This window comes from Apis florea, unplaced genomic scaffold (genome assembly GCF_048593485.1).
Source record: "Apis florea isolate Af1SG1 unplaced genomic scaffold, ASM4859348v1 contig_3564_pilon, whole genome shotgun sequence".
Taxonomy (NCBI): Eukaryota; Metazoa; Arthropoda; class Insecta; order Hymenoptera; family Apidae; genus Apis; species Apis florea.
The window spans coordinates 48,549-71,400 of record NW_028256782.1 but is presented as its reverse complement, the minus strand read 5'-3'; the positions used below and the strand labels follow the sequence as shown (position 1 = coordinate 71,400).

The following is a 22,852-nucleotide window of genomic DNA, read 5'->3' as shown; positions in this document are numbered from 1 at the left end:
TCCGAGATAAGATCCTCGAAAAGTCGACGAGAAGAGAGATCGCACCGGATCGATCTTGGCGGCGGACGGATTAGGACCGCCGTGAGATATTGGATCTAGATAAATCTAGAATGAGGAGCGTTTCGTAAATTGATTGCGCCTGTGGATCTCCTCTCTCCCCGTCCTTCTTTCTTTCTCTCTTTTATTCCTTGTTTCGAGCTTGGTTCGAATTCCTCCACGACTTCTCAACGCGATTTCTGTCTGGCAAAAGTGCGGAGAGATGGAGAGACAGATAAACGCGAGAGCGAAAGAGGTTATGATCGATGAGGAGATTTCCGTCGTGGCGCGGGAAGGATAAATGCAACGATCGAAACGCGTGGCGATCTTTAAAGAAAGCGAGACGACGAAACCACTTTGGAGGTCACTTTTCACTAGCTACTAACTCTAGTTTTGAATTAGGATCGAGGATCGTGATCGAAGCGAAAATGGAAGCGTACGGCCGCCACTCGTTGCATCACGATTCCGTTTACGATCCGACGTCTCTCGAATCTCGCTTGCTCGATCGCGATTCAGGTGCGCGCGCGCCTCGCCTGAACTTCTCTCCGTGTTTTTCTCTTCCATTCCAGTTCGTGGAAGGACGCGTGTCGCAAGGTTCTAGTGGCATTTGAAACGCTTCTATGGACGTTCGGTGTTGCCTGACGAGTTCTGCTCGGCCGGAGACGTTATCGCTCTCGATGAATACCGTGGAAAATGTGGACGTTATTTTTCGTCCAATTTTGCGCATAAATTGGAAAAATCGATGACGTTCAATCTGCCAATTTTGGTAGATCGTTGCCCGGTTTATTTAGACTCCGTCGTAAACAAATATTTGGAGAGTTCGCTTAATTCAAGAATACTTGGATAATTCAATATCGATCCAATTATTAATTATCGAAATTTGAACGTGAAAAGATTTTGGAGAGAGTTCGCGTAACGTAATTTACATTGATTTACATTGTTTATATCGTACGAGTACAAATCTCATCTCGAAACAGAACAAATGTAAACCTTAACGAATTAACGTCCAAAGAAATATTCGAAGATCAATCTATTGGGACGCGGGTGTTACTTCTTCATCCATCCTGTCTTACCAACAACTTTCTTTATCTCGAAAAAGATAAGAATCCGGCACGATTTTTTCCAATCCGTTCCAAGACCGATGGACAAACAGGATAAAGGCTTCTCGGTCGAGACATCGCACCGAAGAATGATTCTTTATCTTATCTCGACAACATCTGTAGCTGGTGTTTCGGCGCTAACCCGAACGGAGTTCGATTTGTTGGAGCCGGCGCGTATCATGGCGAAAGCTGCGCTCCGCGTTTTGGTGAGGAGAGGACGGACAAACACTCGAATTACCTTGGTGGTGAAACATCTGTCGATGGCGTCCTCCCTTTCAGAGGCAACATGGTGGAATGATCGGCGCATCAACCGGTAGTTACGTTTACCCACGGATTTGCGGTTCTTTTTTTTTTCCTTTCTTTCTTTCCTTCTTTTTTTTTTTCGCTCGCCTTTTCCCCTCCTCTTTCCTTCCGTTTCTTCCTCGTTTGCCGATCCACAGCGGCGGAAACGTTTCCCAACGCTCCCTCCTCTTGGAGGAGCATCCTTGATTCTTCGCCCTTTTCCAGGCAGGTTCACGTGGCTGGATTCGGCCGAATGGGAAAGCTTTTCATTTTCGTCTCGTCACTTCTCCTTGTTTCGTATTTCAAGTATATTGCTCATCATCTAACAACAGGAAACGATAGATTCGCGTTCGTATTTCGAATGCGAGTTTCTCTTTCGCGTACGAGAACCACTTTCTCGCGAAATCCAGTTCCCCTCCCTCGTCTGGGACGCGTCTCCGAAAAAATGGGCGGAGGAATCTTGATTTCTCGAAAATTCGGTAGCCCGGTGTCCTGCACGTAGGTGCAGTTTAGAGTCGTATATCCTTGCCCGTTATCTGAGTCGGGATGCTACCGTGGCACTCGCACACGTACATATATATATATATATATGTATATATGTATATACGTATATATGTATACACGCGCGATTCCATTCCGAGCCGACTCCTCTCTCGCGCCGGTTTACACGACGTTTATACGTGTTTATGTAAACTCGGGCCTCAGAGCACACGTGTTGCTGCTGTCGCTGCCAACTAATCTTTTCCACTCTCTTTCACTCTCTCTCTCTCTCTCTCTCTCTCTCTCTCTCTCTGTCTCTGTCTCTGTCTCAGCTAGGCCGTGGAAGTCAGATCAAACTGGGAGATTTTCAGAAACCGGCGGCATAAAAGATAGGGGCGCCACGGGCACGATATGCCGTTGCCCATCTAGAGTTACCACAGGGTCGGTACCGGAGGGGTCTGTCCCATGCTATCCACTCTCGGGTGAAAACAGAAAATCCGGAGGATTTCGATTTCACCACGGACCCCCCTCCTCCCTGGCTCCGCTTTGATTACAAGCGGAAATCGATACCTCGAGGACGAGGAATTTCGACGAGGGGCAGCCCCCTCTTTAGGCCGGTTGTTGACCCAATGCGCGTCGTTTCCGTAGCGGTGCGACCGCGGTGTATCGCTACCGTGTACGGCCCTGGAGACACACCGTTCCCCTCGTCCTCCCCGTATGCAAAGCGCGAGTTATTTATTCGTGGAAGGTGGCAGTTTTCTTTCTCTCTCTTTTTCCTTTTTTTTTGAACACTGACCCGCGCGTATATAGTTGTCACGCCGCTGCGTATCTTTGCACCGATCTACCATAATTGAATATCTGGCTGGTAGGGAGAGAGAGAGAGAGAGAGAATGAATTCTCTTGTTGGAGAAGTTTCAATCTCTCGAAGACCGTTTCTCTTCGTTGAGAAACTTTTTTTTGTTTCTTAAATAAAGATCGTTCTACTTCTTTTATTTTCCATCATCTCTCCAAGGATTCGAATCTGCGAGAGATCGAAAATATCGTAGCGGCATTCATCCGAGCGTAGATCCGATGTTAAACGGTTTTTTAAGCGGCCAATATCGAAGCGTGTCCGCCCCTCGATACACAGGTACACAAATAGAAGAGGCGGCGGCGGGAACACACGCTCGAGGGCCCTCGAAGATCGGGCATTGAGAAGCGAGAGTAGGTGCGCGCCCTTATCCCCCTTGGTTCAACAGCCAACACTGAAAGTCTCGTCAACTTTTGCACGGGCCACGGAGAAAACAGCAAACAGATTTGCCCGACATCTCTCTCTCTCTCACTCACTCACTCGATTCCTCTTAAATAGAAACGAAAGAGGGGGCTGCGTTGAATCGCTTTGTCGCATCTTTGTGCACCGGTGCTAAACGGCAAAAGAAGAGGCAAAAATGGAGAAGGAGAAGCGGGAGAAAATGGAAACGGGAGAATGGTAGGAGAGAGAGAGAGAGAGAGAGAGAGAGGAGAGCCGGGATGCTTGTTAGAAGGCCTATTGTGAGGATTTTTCACGAAAGGAACTTCCTTCGTCCTCCGATTCGACTCGACGTTGGAAAGGTTTGCACGCCGATCGAGAAGTTTTCGCTTGTAAAAGGCTGTGGGCCACGTGAGAGAAGGAGAGGAGGATATATCCCGAGTGTCCGAGGGGAGGGAGAGGGGAGTAATCGGTGAAAAGAAAACGCCGGCAGATTAGCATTTCAGGTTTTGAGAACCGGAACGAATTGTGTTTCGAGTGCTGCCGTACGCGTACACGGCTACTTAGGTCCACTTCTGCCTCTCTTAACCCTCGACAACCCTCGCTTCAGCCGTCCCTTTTCGCCTTCTTTACGTTCCTCTTCCTCCTCTTCCTAAACCAAACGAATAAAATCTCACCGGCTTCTCTTGTCGTGTACTCCTCCGAAAATAAAATCATCTCATCATTCTTGATTTGGAAAAGCAGAGAAGAAAATATCGCGATTCACCTCCTCTCTAGAATAAGGGAGTATTACGAGTACCCTCGGAGGAGGAAGTTGGTGATTTACGCGTACTGGCCAGGATTAAATTGGAAAGGAAAGCGCGACGAAGAGGGAACGGTAGAGGTAAAGGAGAGCAAGGAGAAAAGGTGCGTACCAGGTAACGAAGAGAAGTCGCGATTTTCGAGGCTGCCTCGAAACGATCTTTTTGCGCTTTTATTCGATTCGCTCGGGGGAGGAAGAGGAAACACGGAACGTGCGTCAGTCTCGGGGAGATTAGCGAGGAGGAGGCAATAATTCAGAGGATCCGTTTAAATCATCCTTACCTCTCGTTTGAAAAATCGAGGTATTTCTACGCACAATGTGCCCGTTCACGGAATATTAATTTTCGAGAAGGGTGGCGGAATCGTGGAAAGGCGCGGGAGGAATCCGGTTGTCGGAGACAATGGCGGCCGAATCGTGGAACGCCGAATTAAACGCACTTTAGTCACGGTTAATTTGGTTAGCCGACGTTTAGTCATTAATAGATGGTGGCGCAAGATCGATCGGTATTTATTGACTGCCGATGATTCGACGTTTTCTCCTCCTCCACCCTGTTGTTTCCTTTCTCTCCGCCACGGATCCCCCCGCCGCAGCTTCGCCCGCCACGGAACTTTGCTCTCCAACTTGACGCGGCCCAGGCCCCTCTCTCTCTCGTGTGTGGGCCAGTTTTAGGTTTATTAATGAACCAGCGCCGACCCGCTCTGCCGATTAGACACAGGGCGTGGTGGGAAGATTGCTAAATCAGATCGCGTTCCAGAGCCTCTATTATTCCTCCCGGCCTGTGTGTCTGCGCCCCGACATCTCTCCCGACGCTCTCTCGGAATTCCAACCCCCTTTCAACAACCAACCCTTGTGTGTACGCACGGTTTTAATATCAAGCCACCCGCGAGCCGAATAAACGGGCGAAAACAAAAACACGAGGATTCAAACACGAGCGAAACGCAACTTCTCACCACCCGGAAATAATTTGGAATGGATGGAAAAGAGAGAGCTTGAGATCGCCCCTCCGGCGATCCGAGGAGAGCAGCTCGTCAGAGCGACGAATGGTGGATGGTCCCTCGGCCTCGATAGGGGTGAGAGAGGCCGGGGAACGAGGCGGTTTGGGGAGGGGTCGGGCGAGGGGAAAGGATAGGGCCGAACCGGAGTGGGAGAGGGAACATAATGTTTCCCACAGCGCGAGGAGTTGTATATTTTACGATATGGCGAGCAATTTGACATCTCGCGCGAGGCATAATTCACGCCCGTGTGCGGACCCGGTGTGCGTGGCCCGAGCCACCACCACCTCCTCCTCCTCCTCCTCCTCCTACGTTCGCGGTGATAGCGGCCTCTCTCGCTCCGCATCGACGAACACGCGAGGCCCGCATGAAGGATAGCTGTGCACGCGTGCACACGCATCGCCGGACAGCTACGACTTCTCGGATTCTGTTCGTAAATACCGCCATCTTTTTTCGTCACAAGTATCCGTCTATTTATTATTATTGTTGACCGAGGGAACGAATGTGTATGTGTATATATGCATACAGGTAGAGCGAAAGTAGAGCGAATTGAAAGTGGATAAACGACGAAAGTGGAGAATGTTTTCATTATTAATTTCCCTCAACGAGCTCCGCGTTGGGAGGAGCCAGGTTTCCAAACCTTGTTCGGTTCGTCTTTCGGACCAAGTCTAATCGATGGTTAATTATTTCCCCAAGATGATTGATTGTGGCGAGAAATGTCGTAGCCGGATCGTAAACGATTTCGCTTCGATCATCTTTTGTTTTTATATATATATATAGAAATGTCGACAGCATCGATCGATCGCGCAATTCTCGATTGATGATTTTTAGGATTTTACGCGTAGGGCCGCGAATCCTTTCCAATGAATGATGGACGAACGACAAAGGGAAAAATTGACAAAAATGTTAATGGTCGTTAGGAGGAGGATAATTCGCACGCGGAAGCTGCGATTCTAATCTCGCCGCAGGCCTCGATTTACAGCTCGGAGTGATTCGAGCCGAGCGTGTCTTTTTATCGCTGATACTCCGTTGGCGTGCTCGCGTGTCGTTTCACGCTGGAATTTTATTTATCGACACTTTTCCCTCGCCCTCGCCCCGACGCTCTTCCAAACGACGTTTTTGCCTCTCCCTGATTAATGCCTCGCGTTTCAAAATCCAGTCCCGCGACGTTAGATCCTCGTCGATTATGCCTCGTCGACTAATATACGTAGCTAATATACGAAACACACTTTTAGAAGAATATTATGTTCTGCGGTGCAAAAAAAGGAAAAAAAGAACGCAAACCTCGATGTTGTTGCTTCGTTGCAAAAAAAAAAAAGGAAAAAAAAAACGAAAAATATCCACGCGTTCGTTTTCCAATTCCTTCCAACGTTAAATTTTCGTCTTGTATAATTAATCGAATAGAGTTGGAAATAAATAAATATATCGTTTGTTCGCGATACGACGAAATATATTTCGGTCGAAGACGAGAATCCGTTTCGACCAGAGTTGTCGTTATTATTATTATTATTATTATTATTATTATTCGAATTGGGTGTCATTTCGAAAAGCGTATTCCACGGATCGTTGTCAAACGTATCCGCTTCCTCGGTGAGTTTCACGCGAGCCACCGCTCGTTTTATCGCTCTCCTCGCATCCTAATTAGCCGCGAACAATACGCAATCTGCGTCATCTGTGCGCGGCACCGATTCTTGCGCTTTGCCTAACAACCCATTCCACCGGTTAACCCGCAACAGGCAATAAATCCACGTAATCGGGGGAGGGACCGGCGTCCCTCCTCCCCCCCCCCTTGTCATTCTAACACGTGTACGAACTCGCTCGATCGTTATCGCCCGCGCTCTCGAGACGTGAATTTTACGCCAACCGTGATCTCGCCTCGCGTTTTTCCGTTTTTCGAAGTCTTCTTGCGCGCGAGCGAAACGGAGATGATGGCGTGGTGCTTTCCTCTGGAATGATGCAAAAAAATTTGAAGAATATATTATCTAAACTTAATTCTCCAAGTCAAGATCAAAGACGAAGAATTTAGAAGTTATTCGAAAGGATTGTATCAAAGGAGAATCTTCGAAGCGCGATGGAAATTGAAATTTAAGGAACAAAAATTAAGGGATCTTTTTTTTCAACTCTCGTATTCGAATTTAATTACAACGTGGCCGGGATAACCTCGAAATAACCAATTCCAAAGGGTTCACACCGTTGAAGAAGCCTTAGACCAAACTAGAATCGTAAGAATCCTTTTCGTGAAGGGGGTCAAAAGTTGCGCAACGCATTAACCCCTCGGACCGCGTCAGAAGCGCGTCGGACGGTCAAGAAACGTAGAAGAAAATTACAACGTGTCCCGATAATTTCTCTCCGACGAGAGAAGGGGAGGGATCGGGTTTAGGAGGAAATTAAATTATGAAGACGCGTATTGTCGCGTTCGACAACGGATCTTAAACGGGGTCTTAGGGATAGAAAGATCTTTCCTCGATGAGAAATGGGAAAAGAAAGGTTGTGGAAGGAATGTTGGCGAAATTAATTGAATTCTTAATTCGTTCGACGACAAATTATGTCCCGCATTGGCCACTTACATAATTGTCCCAGCCTCCGACTATATATTTCGTCCCCTGGCTCGCGATCTAGATAAGCCCGTGCTCTTTACGAACTAGATTCGTGGCATTCCCGAGATGCCTTCCCTCGGTATTCCTGGTATTCCTGCCAACTCCACCGGGAATTATTCCTGTCCCATGTGAATTTATCTTGCACACCGAATATACACCGAAAAAATGAATCATATCTCGAAAGCTATCCTTTTGCTTTCGACCGATGTGACGTGAGATGGACTTTCTCGTGATTTTATTATCGCGTGAATGAAAATCCCGTCTTATCAATACCGTAAGATTGAATTCGTATCAACGCCAAATGTGTGTATACGTGAGATTATTATTCGATACATTCGAATGAAGAAATAGAGAAGAATCGAAAATTGCGATTCCTCCTGATTTTTCTTAATCGCAAAGAATCGATTGAAAAGAAATAATAACTTGCTGTTTTCAACAAAATACCAAAGATCCCCTATCTAAGATCTGTATATAGTAGTAGTAGTAGTATTTATCGCTCAGGATCAGGATCGCCGATATAAGAATCCCACGATCGTCAAAAGGGAGACCAGTGCCAAAAAGTCAAGCGTGTCTTCGTGGTACGCTCGTGGAGAGTGAGAGTGAAAACGAGAGAGAGAGAGAGAGAGAGAGGAGATATTTCTGCGTACACTAACGACCTATGTAAATGTTCTATCCGTTATCCTTGTCCCTTATCATTTTATCCTCCTCCGCCAGCGATTCGAACGAGGCGTAGGAAAAGACGGAAGGAGGGAGCGAGAAGGGAAATGGAAGGGAGACGGTGGATGGAAAAGGAGATGGAGAGGAGAGAAGGAGAGGAAGAGGGTCCAGCATTCCAGAGCCCGGTCTCGACCCGCGACCCTCGCCCCCTAAATCATCCACCGCAGCTAGGCCGCAATTCCGTTTTGTTTTCTCCGCTCTTCCCTCCTCCTCCCTTCTTTTTTCCTCCTGTCCTTCTCTATTTTCTCCGTTTTCTTTTTTTCTCCGTTTATTTCTCCACCTTTTTTCGACCTTTCCTACCAGACCACGGAGACAACCACGCTCGACCCTTCTTCTCCTCCTTCTCCTTCTTCTTCGTCGTTGTCGTCTTCTTCTTCTTCTTCTTCTTCTTCTTCTTCTTCTTCTTCTACTACTACTACTGGTACTAGTATTACTACTACTACCACTATCACTTTGGTTTGGCGAGGTTTGACGAAGGGATTCGACTGTGGGAAAATAGAAGGTTGGTAGGGGATGGTGGAGAGTGACGAGACCCGTTGACACGGTTCGAAACCTTGGACTTGGTTGGAAATGAAACGCCACATATGGGCGTCGATCGTCGAGGCGCGAGATGAACCGACAGTTTCGCCCGATAAACGTGACGATGCGTTGTGAAAGGATTCACGCGGAGAAGATGAATTTGATCTGTACGAGCGATTAGCTCAGATACAGGATAAACCGAATATTTCTCAAGTTCCTTCGAGTACCACTTTGTCGATACATCTTTACCTATCCTCCTTTCAGAAAAAATTTAAACGATGTTCCAATTTCCCTGAATCTCTCTCTCTCTCTATTCTTCCTGACAAATCTGTAATATAGAATCAAATCCAAAAGATACTGATATTTCGCATTATTCAAAATAAAAGGGAAAAAGAATCACCGTCTGAAATCTGTCTCTTTATTCTTCCTGACAAATCTACACCCGTAATAAAGAATCAAATCCAAAAGATACTGATATTTCGCATTATTCAAAATAAAACGAAGAAGAATCATTGGAGAACCGTCTGAAATCTGTGTCTTTATTCTTCCTGACAAATCTACATCCGTAATAAAGAATCAAATCCAAAAGATACTGATATTTCGCATTATTCAAAATAAAACGAAGAAAGAATCATTGGAGAACCGTTTGAAAAGCTACGATCAACAAGATGCTCCAATTTCCTTGAACTTTCCTCCTGACAAATCTACATCCGTAATAAAGAATCAAATCCAAGAGATACTGGAATTTCACACCGTCGAAAATAAAAGGAAGAAAGGATCATGGAGGAGCGGCTGAAAAACCACGGCCAACAACCCCCTCTATCGTAAACGATACGCCTATTCTCGGTGAAATGCGAAGAAATTTCTAGCCGAGGCGTGTCAGTCGATGATCCATCCACTCGATACCTGGTGTCCCGTGGGGCAAAAAGGGAACGCGCGAAAGAAGCGCTCGACACGGCAAGTGGAGCCGGCAGAGAGTCGATCTCTCTCTCTCTCTCTCTCTTCGTACCGGTGCTGCCATTTAAACGGCGAAAAAGTATAATGTTACGGACACTCGATATTTTCTCGATGATCGTCATTGTGGCCCAACCGTGTTTAGCGCCGCGCGCTTGGCAACCGCATTATTCCGCGCGCGGAGCTACCGTAGCCGCGGTGGCAAGCATCCGCTTGTCGAGTGATTTACCCCGTCTTCGGTTACCCATCGCTTCTCTCATTGTTGCCTTCCACCGTGGAAGGCAGGGACACCTCTTTGGTGAAAGGCCAGAAACGTTGTCCCGAGACCGACCGCGAGGCAATTGAATTCTTGGCTGGAATTGGATTCGTGGACTCGTCGTCGTCCGTCCGATCGACAGAAGACTAATTAACATTGCCATGTCTTGTCTCTTTATGGATTACACGGGGGAGATTAGAAAGATTCTTATAAGGTGGTTGGATTAGGTTTTTGAACGATCGAGAAAGAAACGTCGATCCATTATATCTTTTTACGTACAATATCCGTACGAGTGTTGACTTTAATTCGAGATAATTTAACGAGTTGTCGCGGAGATATATGCGCGTAGATTAAACGCAGATCGGAATTGAAAATTGTTCGTTTAAGTATCGAGCAGTCGTAAATTTACTTGACACCCGGTGTCTGCGTGACCAAGTTAAGATAACGGAGCTGGTTGAACGGATATTAAGTCCAAACGATTAGAGTTACGTTCAATTACGGGAACTCTATCAACTATAACTTCAAAAAAAAAAAGAGAAAAACACTTTTTCCTATACACAGATGTTATATTAGAAATAAATTGTTTATTCGAGGTTTGCTCACGAGCGTGTTGCTAATCGCGTGTGAATCTGATGTTTGTTAATAGATGTTCGCGGCTAGAAATTGAAGAGTTGAGATTTTAAACGACACGTGTGTACAAAATCGCGTTACATTCGTGATACAGAAGAGAAGGAACTCGGTGAAAATATTTAGGAACGATCTCTCGGTCTGGATCATTGCTCTCGATGCTTCTGCTTCTCTCCATTTTCCCTTCTCGCGCTGTTCCACGGTGGTAAAAAAGAAAAAAAAAGAAAAAGAAAAAGAGAGAAAAAAAAATATATATATATCGCTTGTTAACTAACGGAAGCCGGTCGGACGATCGTTAAGCAGACTTTTTCGAGCGTGTCCCCCTTCTCCCCCTCCTCGCAAACAGAATAACACACGGTCACTTAGCACCGTTTAATTTTCACCGCCGTTATTTTACCACCACCGATGATCGTGATCCGCGGAAACGAGCGGGAGGAGGAGGAGGAGGAGGAGGGGGGAGGGAAGAAAAAGGTGTAAAAAGAGTAGTCGGTCGGAAGGAGGATTATTTTCTCGTCGAACAGCTCCATCGCGCGGAGGATAACCAGAAATGTTTGATTTCTTTTTCCCCACCCTGTTGTTCACGAATCCACTTGTGCACCTACGCATTTGCGTCAGCACAAGATTCGAATGATGGTTGATCATCGGTTTGTTCTCGCCTAGATTCGATCCGACTTAAGAGATCCCGGGAAACTCTAATAATATCCCGTTTCCGTTTCTACGCTATTGTATACACGAAAATAAAGCTGCAATTACGAATAACGTGTTGTCAAGTAATCGATTCTTTTTTAGAAGAAGAAGAAGAATACGAGTTGATTTAGAGCAAGAGTTTTCTAAAGGTATATTTTTTACCATTTTTTTCGAGAAAAAGAATATCTGCATATTCGACCCGAGTCGAGTTGAAAAAGACAAGAGTTCCAATGGCTATCACCAGGGAGAGAGAGAGAGAGAGATAGAATGAAAAATCTCTCGTGCGACATTAGTGATTGGCAATTTTTAACGTTCGAGAGGCTGTGACCGATCGATCGAGGATAAAGGTCGAGAGGGGAGGGGTGCGAGATCAGGCTGAACGAGCGGTGAACGTGACAAACAGGTTTCTCATTAACGCTGCAGCTTGACGAGAAGCCTTCGAAACCGCGCGACGCTAATTGTGAGCTAACGCGACACGCGGCTACCGCAACGGAGGATCCTTGTACAACCGGAACACAACCCCCGAGGTAATTTAATGGAAAACGATGCGCTTCGATTTTATCGATCCCCCTCCTTCTCTCTCCCTCTCTCTCTCTCTCTCTCTCTCTCTTTAACAGCTACTCCGGATCTATTATTTAACTTGCTCGTTTAAATTCGCGATCGAACGTTAAGGAAGGAATGCGAGATAATTTTTTGTTGGCAAGACGCCTCGCTTAATTTTTCAACGCATCAAAGCTGATACGATCCAACGATCCGCCACAATTTTCACGATAAAGATCTTTTGGGATTGCTCGGGATAATCAATGCTCGTTATAACCAAGAAGGAAGTATTTATTTCAACTTCAACGAGGCAAAGCGAATTGAGTGTATCTGATCCACGTGATCGCGATCGATCACCGCCGTTTAACCGTTCTTCCGATTTATTACGAGGTATTTCTTTCGAGATCGATCCACAAGAGGCATTACGTATGATCAAAAATAGGTTAGATTAGTTAACTAGCTCTTTTATCGACGATTCCAATATTGTAATCCAGCAGGAAGTGAATATCGAAGCGAAGAAAGTATCTCTCTCTTTCTCTCTGTGTGATAAATCGATCGAAGCGTGAAGAAGAGGGAGGAAGCTGGCTCGCGCGTGGCCTCGTTATTTTTTCAGCTGACTGGCCGAGCGAGTGGCGAGAGATCGAAAAGGGTGGGCCGCAATAATTAACCGGTTCTGTTTTTCTAGAAGCCAAATCGATCGAGTCGACCACCGCCGGCCTATCTGTTTATCGCGGGTTCCGCGCGTGTCCACGCTTCGAACCGAGGGATCTATCCGCTTCTTCGTCTTCTCGATCGCCATTGCTTGTCCATCAACCGCCGACGCGCGCCATTAACTGTATCAACACCCGTTTCCGCCTTCGTGAACCGGCTCCCTTGTAAGCTGGCGGTGTTCATCAACGCGAATGGATATCTTTTCGTCCGAACGACGATCAAATTACGCGCAAGTATGTGCGGATGTATCGATGCGACGTTTCCTCGTATTAGGCGGATGAACGTTTCGCCAAACGTTTCGAATTATCGATGTAAATTGCATTCGTAGAATTTGGAATTCTTTTTGGATTCCCTGGGACTCTTGATCGAGCCGTCGAATGTGTCGATGCGATGTTTTTCTCGTATCAGGTGGATAAATTTTTGGCGAAAAGTTTCGCCAATTATCGAGGTATTGATGTAAATTGCATTCGTAGAATTTGGAATTCTTTTTGGATTCTTTGAGATTCTTGGTCGAATGTATCGATGCGATATTTCCTCGGTCTCAGGTAAAGTTTTTACGGAGAGTTTCGAATTATTAGGGTATCAAGTATAAATTACATTCGTAGAATTTGAAATTCTTTTGGATTCTCTGAGACTCTTGATCGAGTCGAATGTATCGATGCAATGTTTTCTCGGCCTATTAAAGATAAATTTCTGGCGAAAAGTTTCGAATTATTGAGGTATTGATGTAAATTGCATTCGTAGAATTTGGAATTCTTTTTGGATTCCCTGGGATTCTTGGTCGAACTGTCGAATATATCGATGCGATATTTCTTCACCTTGGTAGGTGGATAAAATTTTTGCAAAAGGTTTCGAATTATTGGGGTATCAAATGTATAAATTATATTTATAGAGTTTGCAATTCTTTTGGATTCTATGGTCAAACTATGGAATCTCAATGAGCTTGATACGTCGTTCGAGTAATTTTTTTCTTTGCAAATGACCAGATCTCGAAACATGTTGGAAAGAAAATCACTTTAAATATTTGAATTAGTATCAAGTACTAAAAATCGTATCTTTCGTTCGAAATAACTATATTTTCATGAATATCCTTTTCCAAAAGAATTCGTTCGTCACTAATTCTCTTTTAATTTCGCAACGCAATGATCTCTCTCCAACTTTTCTCAACGTCCAGAAGAAGGCTCGCGACGATTCGTCGTTCCGTTTTGAATCTTGCCCGACAACCAACTCGACTGCGTACTGCGAATAGAGTCGTCCAAGTTTAAACCGCGCTCGTGGACGGGATTATCGACAGGTTGAAGGCGTGTAACGTGGAATATGGCGAGGACTCGGGACGGTTACGACGCTGTTCCGAAGAGCGCCAGCGGCGAGCCATCTCTGCCCACATCTCTCGCCGTTTGCAACAAATCTTTCGGTCTAAATCAGTTTCAAATAATATACGCGGGCCGACCACGCCTCGGGGCATCGCGGATGCAACCCAGCCGCCGCACATTTCGACGCATGAATTCTCTTTTAATGATCCCTCCCCTCCCTCCTCTGCTACCGTACAATAAGCCTCACCGTTTCTCTCATCCGTTCTCGATCTCTTCATCCCGCATGCGGAGAAGAGGTATTTACACGAGACAGGCTCCAGCGATCCATTTTCGACGTTTTTCACGGGAATTCGAAATTTTTAATTTTTTAATATCTCTTTTTCTGGGAGAGAATTAATTATTGTAGACGAAAAGTTTGGTATATTCTTCTTTTCGAAAAAGAAACGAATACGATAATCATAATTCAAATCGTATTCGAAATTTGCAATCTTTCACCGATAAAGTCATCCCTGTAGTAATTATTCCTTACGTTGTTCTCCTTTTCATACGCGATCGAGCAGATGGGGAGGGATCGAACGGTTATCTCGATTCTGTGTTGGCTGTCGCGGTTGGTAGACGTTGGTTTTTCGAAGGAGGAGGAGCAGGGCCTGCAGGTCGCGTTTCCGGCAGGCTGTGTATCTCGCGTTCCGCGCTGTCAAAGATGAGCGAGGGACCGGTGTCGGGCCGATCGATGAAGGTGTAGGCGAGCAACAAAAGCCACGCGGTAGAAACAGGAACCTGGGGTGGTTTTTTATTGGTGGCTCGGTTTTCGAGGCTGTGCACGCGCGAAACACGCTCTCTCCTTATCGACCCGCGGCCTCCTCCTCTCTCGCTCCTCCGCGTGAAACGGACGAGTTGACGATCCCTCGACGTCCAATCCTCGTCGAGGAATAACGTGATTCTTCCTCTTCTGTTTCTGATCATTCATCTTTGTGTCGCGATTAAAGGCGTAGTAAAGGTATGTAGAAATATGGCAGTGGTTGGGGCGAAGGTATATGCTTCCTTTGAAAAATTTTCAAAGATCGATCACTTGTCGCCTGTACGCGTTATACGTATAATTTTAGTTGAAAATAATTTCTACGTGAAAACGTTATCGCCACTGTTTCGACCGAGTGGCTGTTGCGTTATTAAAAAATTCATATAACGCGGCTTGAAAAACGTTGTGCTAATTAATTAGATTCGAGCATGTTGAATTTCTTGTCGCTTAATATTATGAAAATTCGATGGAAGAAAGGGAAAAAGCGCTTGGTTAAAAAGAAAAGATAAGGAAATATGCAAACAACAGTTACGTAAATCGAGATAAGCCCGGCCAATTTAACCTCGATTCGGATCTCTCGTTCGCGACACCGATTTACTTTAAATCAATGATCAGAAAGGATCAAGCGAGGGAACGCCGACAGAGCGTTTCGAAATCGTAGCAGTTAAGCAGTGGAGCAACGTTAAACGAGATCGATTATCGATCACCGTCGCTCGCCATTGCCTTGCCGTCGGCTCTTGTTCCATCTCCGAATCGAAATCCGCTCGAAAATCCGCTCATCCGATCGATCTTTCACGCGGAAAGATCTCGATGCGCTTTCGACGTCTCGCCTCGACGTGTTGTCATCGTTCGAGTATCGCTCGTACCAAGAGTGGAACGTGTCATACACGATGTGTCCAATTTTAATATCTCGATCGATGAAAATCAATAGGTTGTAGCGAGCGTAAAAAGTATCGTGCATCCTTCAATTTTAATATTTCGTCCATGAGAATTCACGAATAGTTTGTAGCAAACACAAAAAATATCCACCAATTTTAATCTCTTTTGATTTTCGACCGATCTACGTCCACGAGAATTGGTGAATAGTTTGTGGTAAGCTATATAAAAAGTAGCGTGCATTCTCCAATTTTAATACATCGTCCATGAGAATAGTTTGTAGCAAGCATAAAAAATACCCTCCAATTTTAATATTCCGATCGATGGAAAGAGAGAGACGTCGTTCACAAGCGTAGAAGATATCGTGCAATTTTAATATCTCGAGTATTTATATCGTAAGCTTCGAATCGTGATATCTCAATCGATTTGCATCGATCGAGAATTCGCTGAATTCCGTGTTAAACGAATCGCGCGATCGATAATTAATTACTCATTCGAATCGCAGCCAATGGCGCGCAACATTAATATTCATAATTGGAAAGCTGTCGCGGCGGTAGACGCGTCACGTGTCCCGCGAATATATCGATATCGGTAAAATAATTTGTATGCGCGGCTCTGGAATCTCGATTCTAATCGGAGGGTGGGGGTTGAACGTCGGTTTAGCGTGTTTCTGTCGACGTCACGCCGCCTTATCACAATAGCCGGGCCCGGCTTTCCATATTGGCCTCGCATAAATCCGATCATGCATCTCCGATTCCGATCTCGACGGCCGGCCGCCATTAGTTACCAACAGACTTACAATGTTCCCCCCTTGGAACGGTGCTTTACTGCGTCGTCGATCGTCGTCGATTTCCTCGGATTATACTCCCGCCGCAAATATCATCCTCCCTCCCTCCCCCCCCCCCCGCCCCATCCTTCCCTCCTTTCTCTTTCGCCACTCTTCCGCTTCCTGTCCCCCCATTTCCACCACTCGTCGTCCTCCTCCCTTCATCCTTTTTTCTTTCCCTTCTCTTCTTCTTTTTCTTCCTTGGAACGCCGCTTATTTTCTATTCCACGCGTTCGTTCCTTCGTTCACGGAATATTATTATACTTGTGTACCTTCTTATTCTTATTATACTTTCGATTACAACGCAAGCGTAGAAAGATTTTAAACTTCGGATCGATTCTTCTTTCTACGATTTACAATTTGCCAAGTTTCGGATCGTCAGGCAGGAGGATAATCAAGTTGGTAAAAATTTCCTTCGATTCTGAAAACGAGAGGCGACGTCGTCTCGGGGAAAAATATTCGATCGTTTTCGTTGAGCGGCGAGGCCATTTCACCCGCTCCGAGTCCCCCTTTTTTTCCTCTCTCCTCGACACGCTCGCCCCTACTTAACGCTTATTCCACAACAACCCCCCGGTCGACGACTCATCCCGTATCATCCCCTTATTCCACGCGTCTCTAACCCTCCGAAAATCCTGACCAATGGCGCTTCGCCCAAAGGGGGATACCATTGTCGATCCGACCAATCGTCGCGTCACCCGTATCACGCATATGCAACGATCGACGCGTTTACAGACTTCTATTCTTCTTTCCGCTTCTATCTCTCTCTCTCTATCTTTTTTTTTATCTCTCCTCGTCTCATCCTTCTTTGTCGACGAGGATAGTCTCCTCTTTATAATGCATATCAATTTGCGCCTAATGGGTGACACCGTTCCAACGGGTCGCATCTGCGGATTAATAGGAAACGTTACTTATATACCAGACCAGGTTTTTTAACGCACGCGATCATTCGATGGATGATTATATAATATGGAAGATTAGATTGATAGTAATTTTTATCATCTTTATCTCGTTCGATAATTGGATTTAATGGAGGTGAGAAGAAAAACGAATATCTGCGTTTTGTAGAATGTCTTTATTTCGAAATAATTATCGAGAATGGATTAAGTTAAGAAGATGGTATATCTTTTTTTAATACAATTGAAATTTCACTTTGGCGGTAACAATAATTTTTTGAACTTTGTTGAAATTGGAAGGCACACTTGTTATTTTTCCGTCTTTTTGTAAAATTCATAATTTTTAACGTTAGTTAGTCAGTTAGAATTATATTTTCTAATTTCGTTTTAACAGAAGAACACTGTCGGGATCTTGGAGCGTAAAAACAGAGAGGAAATCTTCGGAATAACTTGTCGCGCCGTTGTTAAAGTTCCGAAGAAACTTGTGGCCCCGGATACTTTGTCCAAGTATCTTCTTCTTGAGAATGTTTCACGAACTTTTTTATCGCATCACCGTCCATTAGTTTCCCTCGAGCATCGGTCAGAATTCACTACGAGAAGCTCTTTTTTCTCTCTCTCTTTCTCTCTCTCCCCGATATTTCAACGATACTTTTTATCACCTTTTTTTAACGAAATTACGCGACTCGGTCCTCTCGGATTCACCTCGTTCGGATTGTTGCACAAACAACATCGTTGAATACGCGCGGGGCAAAATATTTGTCCGAGCTGTTTCCACGATGGAAAAAAGAAAAAAGAAAAAAGAAAAAAGAAAAAAAAAAACAATGAATTCCAGCGTCGAACTCGCTTTTGTCGCGGCGGTGCGAGGAACGATGAAAGAAGGGTGGAGGGCGAGGGCAATAAAGGGGCATCGTGAGCGTACACGCGCGTGAAACGGGGAACGCCTGGAAACAAAGCGTGAACCCGTGCGTGCGAGCGTTTTTTGAAAATGCCAATTTATTTCGAAATAAGGGGGTCGGAAGAGGGCCACCGAACGACGCGCCAACTAAATGAATTTTAATTGATTTCTCTCCTCGCGCAGTCGGACCCTAATCTTCGAGGCCTCGATGATGCAAGAACGTCGCGCCTGTATATCGAAATTTCGATCGAATCCTCTCCCCTTTTCCATTCGAATCGACTCGAGATGAGAATAAATTCCACGATTCTCGTTTACAAAATGCAATGCTCTTTTTCAATCGAGAGCAGAGCAGATATTTCAAGTGGCAATCAATGTTACACGTTTCGCGTAGAGAAGAATTTAATATTTATATCGGAGTCTGTGAAAGACGTTGGGAATTTCAAACTTTCGATGGAATATTCCATGCTGAAAGGATTTCAGGTAAATGGTAGAGAATTTGTTGTGGAGGACGGGTCGATTTCGCTCGAAAGGCGATCGATATGCAGTGGATTGGGGCCGCGTTGGTCGGACACGATTAAAGGATAACTCGAGTTTCGAATTGCAAGATTCGAAATAGGAACGCGTTGCGTGGGGGTCGACGATCGAGTTCACGATGCAGGCGTGAAATTCGTGCGAACGGAAATACCGTGGTAACGTTGAAATACGCGATCAGAAGCGATACAATATTGCGTTCCCCCCTCGAGACCTTTAATTGAATTCTCCCTTGCGGCGTTCGAGGCGATCGTTAAAGAACACACCAGGGTTCATCGTACGAAAACTCGTGAACTTTGCACCAACCTTATATATATCGCGTTATAAATAAAATTTCAGAAATCCCTCCCAACTTGACCCCTTCGCGCTTGAGATTATTGCAATCGATTTTTTCCAAGAGACGGAAATGGGGAGATTTCATTCCGATTTTTACATCGGTTTCGAAAAATTCTCGTCATTCTTGATGCGACCAAAACGCGGCGGCGAAGGGTTGGAAGCGAACACGCGACGCGTTCAAACGTCCCCTCGCGCGTATAGTAACCATGGAAAATCCCCATAGCTGTATCGAAACAAGTTGTATAATCAATTAACGACGACAGGCCAGCGACAGATGTAGCCGCTAATGGATTTACTCCGCCGTCCTCCTCGTGATTTCGTTCGCGGGACGACGTGTATATTCTCCTCCTCGAAGCAGGAGGATAAAATTGAGGAAGAAGGAAAAAAAAAAAAAAAAGAAAAGAAAGGAAGAAGGAAAGAACAGTATTATACGGCAAGGAGACACGGTGTTTCGTGGTAACGGACGACTGGACAATAAAACTACAAGGTGAAATTAGTAGTGACTGTCCAGAAAGGAATCCCGTAACAGCAGCCGCGGTCGTGAGAGAGAAAGATCCGTGCGACTGGATGGGTGGACGCCTGGCGTCTGTCCGTCGGGCCCCGTGAGCCAATGGGACGACTCGTGTCACGACCGTCGTTCCACGTGTGCGTATACCGTGTGTAAATACATTGTCCAGGGACACTCGAGGGCATAAAACGGCACAATATATGGCCCGGTAATTTCTTAATTGCGCCCCGAAAAATTCTTGTCATCGTAAACAGCCGGTTGATTATATTGAAACGAGTGGAGGCGCCGGGGGCGTTCTCGTAACGAAGGCCGGGCCAAAACAGAGAGGAGAGGGAAGGGCGATTGTTCAGGCCCTGGCCGTTAATTATTTATTTACGTGTCTCTAGCTCTTGTCCTAATCCTTTTTGTCGTTGGAATAACAATTTCCTTTATTCCGATATTCCTTTTATATATATATATATATATATGTATATTCCTAAGAGCTCGATCTCGTCCTGAATTCAATCGATTCGATCTTTTTTCCACTCTTGCGACGTCAGATACTTTTTTCTCTCTTCCAAAAACTCGACCGTATTTCTTTCACCAACCCGGGAGAAGACGAGTTGGGAGATGAACGTAAGAACTTAACACTGCGATGCGATAGCCGGTGCGCGGCACGGAACTTAGGAAGAAGGAAGCAAGATACAAACACTCACCGGTGTGCGTCCTCTTGTGAATTTTCAAGTTCTCGGATCTCGCGAAGACTTTGCCGCAGCCGGGGAACGGGCAGGGGAACGGTTTCTCGCCGGTATGCACCCTTATGTGATTGACGAGCTTGTACTTGGCCTTGAAGGCCCTGCCGTTACGCGAGCACCCCTGCCAGAAGCACGCGTGCGTGGTGCACTCGGGACCGCCCACGTGCTCCACCGTGAGGTGCGTCACGATATCGTGGAGGGAGTTGAAGAGTTTGCCGCAGAGCTTCCTTCCGGGACCGGGCGCGTCTTGATCGACCCACATGCACGACATCTCCTGCCTCTGCCCGCCGCCGATTCCACCGGCCCCGCCGCCCCCGCCTCCCCCTCCGCCGTTGCTCCTCATGTACCTGAGAAACGCGCCGTGGGGATGATGGCTCGGATGGGTGACGGCCGAGTGCTGTTGATGATGGATCGAAGCCGGGGTCAAATGGGGCGCGCCCAAGTACTGGTGGTGAGGGGCCAGCCTCGAGTCCTGGGGATAGTGGCCCGGATAGTGGCCGGCCGCCAGGGCCGGATGTTGGCTCGGGTGATGGGAGAATTGCTGCATCGAGGCGGCCGTCCCGTCGTGGTGGAGCGGCGTGAACAATCCCAGCCCGCTCTCGGGCGTGGTTGGGTTCGCGGTCGCGTTGAACTCGTGCTCGCGGCGCAGAAGGAAGTCGCGGGCCGCGTAGCCGGGATGATGGCTCATGTGGTGGCCCATGTGGGGCGCCATGTGGGACGCCGGATGGGGGTGGTGAGGAGGATATCCTTGGGGGTGAAAGTGATGATGCTGCTGGGACGGGGCGTCGCCCGGTGGCGGCTGGACACCTGCGCCGGTGTCCGTTGATCCGCCGCCGCCGCCGCCGCCACCGCCACCGCCACCGCTGGGCGACAGCTTGATGCCGAGATTGGCCAGGTGGTGCGGATGCGAGGACACGCCGTCCAGGAATGCGTTCATCATCCTGATCGCTTTTTTTCCTTCTCTTTTTCTCTCTGTCTCTCCGTTTCGATCCGGTCAGCCGAGAAACGAGATCATGTCTCGCCTACGGCGGGAGGATCACCTACCATCGCGAAATCTTTTTTCGAGACGTCGTTCGTCGTCGTTGGTTCGCGGTTGGCCGCGAGTAGGATCATACACTTGGATGTTACGTACACCGGATACGTACGTCCATTCGCGACAACTTCACTCCGCGCAACTTCCTCCCGTTCGTTACTCCTTCTCCTCGACATTCATCCGACGTCCCTCACCTTCTTCCTTCCTTCCTTCCTTCCTTCCTTCCCTCCCTCTTCCTCTTCTCGGGCTATCTCACTTCGGATAGATTCACTTTGCGATCGTTCGCGGGACGCGGAGTGGAACTTGGAATTCGGGATTTCGATATCTCGGACAATTTTTCCGGAATCGGCCGCGACGAACGACACACTTCGCGATCAACAACACTCACCGCGTTTGCGACAGTCTGATCCGCGTCTGAACCGAGGCGAATTTATCGACGACACCGACGATTCTCGTGCATGTTTCAAGAGAAAGAAGAGGAAGAGGAGGAAAAAGAAGAAGAAGAAGAAGAAGAAGAACGGTGGAAGAGGAGAAGGAGGAAGCAAAAGAAGAAGAGGAAGAAGAAGAAGAAGACGGCGACAGTGACGAACACGTCTTCGAACATGGAGGGTGAAACATCCGTGGCGTTCCTTGCTGCGTTCACAGCGGGACTGAGAACTCGGCACTGGGCTCCCGCCGAGGAGCAACTCGGCCGATTTCGGCGCTTACGAACCTGTTACCCTCTCTCTTTCTCCCGTCCATCCCTTCCTCTCTTTCGCTCTCGTGCCTGCACGCCAGCCACCCTTCTTCCCTCCCCTCCCCTTCGCCTCCCGGCACGTGGTGGAGCGCGCGCTGCCAGCCCGCTTGGAAACACCCCCTACCCCCACTCAAGGCCACCCGTTGCACGGTTGACGCAATCGTAAGCTCGGCGGCCAGTGGCGGGCCAGCCGTTCCCTGGCCGCGGTTACCAGCGTTCCATTGGCGAACTGTGGGGACCACTGCCAATTGGGGACCCGTTTCACGACCCCCTCGGCCTCTCGCCAATCTAACCGGTTTCCATGGGCGGGAAACGCGGCAAGGCGCATGTCGGAACTCCGCCTTTTCATGCACGCCTATCGCGGGAGGATGGCCCCCACGGCTTTCGGAGGCTGGCTACGTCCGACCGTCCTCCTTCGCGACCTTCTCGATCATCTTCCGCGTCGAGATCAAAACTTGCCAAGTTTCCCACCGAGTTTTTCCAAATCCTTCTCCTCCGCTGTTGCTTCCGTGGATCGTATTCTTGGATTCTCTTCTCTTATTCTCGAGTCGAGAATAACTAGTCGAGAAGGGATCGTGTCGCATTAGAGTAGAGTGCCTCCTACTACTTATTAGTGCCTTTTAAATTTTCAGCGGGGATTCGAACGGGGCGAGAGGAGGGGGGGACGAATCTAACAACGAATCTTTTCTTTTCAAGTAGATCTTTACGAAGAAAGATCGTTTTCGAAGGATCGTCGATTCTTCTTGCTCCTCGAAACTCGTCTGTCATCTGTCTTCCCCCATCCAACTCGACCGACTAACTCGACAGGATTAAACATTAAACCAAACACCCTGGAAGCTCGTGTATG

At 47.0% G+C, this 22,852-nt stretch overlaps 1 protein-coding gene across 1 annotated transcript in view; it reads right to left on the bottom strand.

Annotated features, from left to right (window-relative positions):
• Positions 1 to 21,722, bottom strand: part of LOC100868904 (uncharacterized) — a 29,541-nt gene extending 7,819 nt beyond the window's left edge. Inside the window, exon 1 of the mRNA XM_003689552.4 lies at positions 20,198 to 21,722. Coding sequence (XP_003689600.1) covers positions 20,198 to 21,176 — 979 coding nt within the window. The 5' untranslated portion in view covers positions 21,177 to 21,722. The remainder of the gene's footprint in view (positions 1 to 20,197) is intronic.
• Between the last annotated feature and the right edge of the window lie 1,130 nt (positions 21,723 to 22,852).